This window comes from Theropithecus gelada, unplaced genomic scaffold (assembly GCF_003255815.1).
Source record: "Theropithecus gelada isolate Dixy unplaced genomic scaffold, Tgel_1.0 HiC_scaffold_1562, whole genome shotgun sequence".
Lineage (NCBI taxonomy): Eukaryota > Metazoa > Chordata > Mammalia > Primates > Cercopithecidae > Theropithecus > Theropithecus gelada.
The window spans coordinates 5,738-6,903 of record NW_020257359.1 but is presented as its reverse complement, the minus strand read 5'-3'; the positions used below and the strand labels follow the sequence as shown (position 1 = coordinate 6,903).

General features: G+C 58.7%; 1 protein-coding gene across 1 annotated transcript; it reads left to right on the top strand.

The window, feature by feature from the left end:
- Nucleotides 1-49: 49 nt before the first annotated feature.
- On the top strand, nt 50-580 carry LOC112616979 (zinc transporter ZIP4-like; the record flags this gene model as incomplete). The annotated part of the gene is made up of 2 exons (XM_025373715.1): nt 50-237; nt 330-580. Coding segments are annotated over 2 exons (317 nt in total), but the record flags the coding sequence as incomplete, so codon positions are not given.
- Between the last annotated feature and the right edge of the window lie 586 nt (nt 581-1,166).

The window sequence follows — 1,166 nt, the reverse complement described above, 5'->3', positions numbered from 1 at the left end:
GGGGCATGTAAATAGGAGGGCGGAGCTGTTGATGTGGACCCGCCCGCAGGGGACTTCGCGGCCTTGCTGCAGGCGGGGCTGTCCGTGCGCCAAGCGCTGGTGCTGAACCTGGCCTCTGCGCTCACGGCCTTCGCGGGTCTCTACGTGGCACTCGCGGTTGGAGTCGGCGAGGAGAGCGAGGTCTGGATCCTGGCAGTGGCCACCGGCCTGTTCCTCTACGTGGCACTCTGCGACATGGTCAGGATGGTGAGGGGAGGGGCTGCTCTGGGCCGGGAACTGAGCAGCGGAGCTGAGCAGGGGCGCTGACCTAGTACCCACTTGCTCCTCAGCTCCCGGCCATCTTGAAAGTACGGGACCCACGGCCCTGGCTCCTCTTTCTGCTGCACAACGTGGGCCTGCTGGGCGGCTGGACCGTCCTGCTGCTGCTGTCCTTGTACGAGGATGATATCACCCTCTGATACCCTGCCCTAGTCTCCCACCTTTGACTCAAGATCCCACACCCCACAAACCTACAGCCCAGAAACCAGAAACCCCTATAGAGGCCCCAGTCCTAACTCCAATAAAGACACTCTTGTCCTTGCAGCATGGCTGTGCTCTCCTTGTTGGGTGGGAAAGGTCCTCAGCTGAGAAAGGACAATTGCGGCACTGCCTTCTCCCCATCGGGGTGCCTCGAAGAGAAGCAGGAAGAGCTGCACTCAGGGCCCCCCAGGCAGCCAGCCTCAGGCACCCCCTCTTTGAAGTGGAGACCCTGCCTGCCTGAGGAGTGGGGTCAGGGAAATTCGCCGGGGTGTGTGGGCAGCAGGTGGGACCCTGTCCCCAAACAGTAATCAAACTTGCTTACCCATAACTGCTTACACAGCTGAAGGCATATTTTTCTGTCATGGAAAGCAAGCCTGGAGATAATCAGACCAGAGTGTGGCAGCCCATGGTTGCTGGGACCCCAGCCTCTTCTGACTCTGAGGCGTTAATCCTGAGTCCCTATGTAGTGGCCTCCTAGGGCTCCCATAACACAGCCTACCACAAACTGAGTGCCTTCAAACCAGAAACTTATTTTCACAGTTCTGGAGGCTAAAAGTTAGGAATCAAAGCATCAGGAGACTAACGCTCCCTCTGAAGTCTCCAGGAAGCAGTCTGTTCCCCAAGCCTTTCCTGGCTACTGGTGGCCC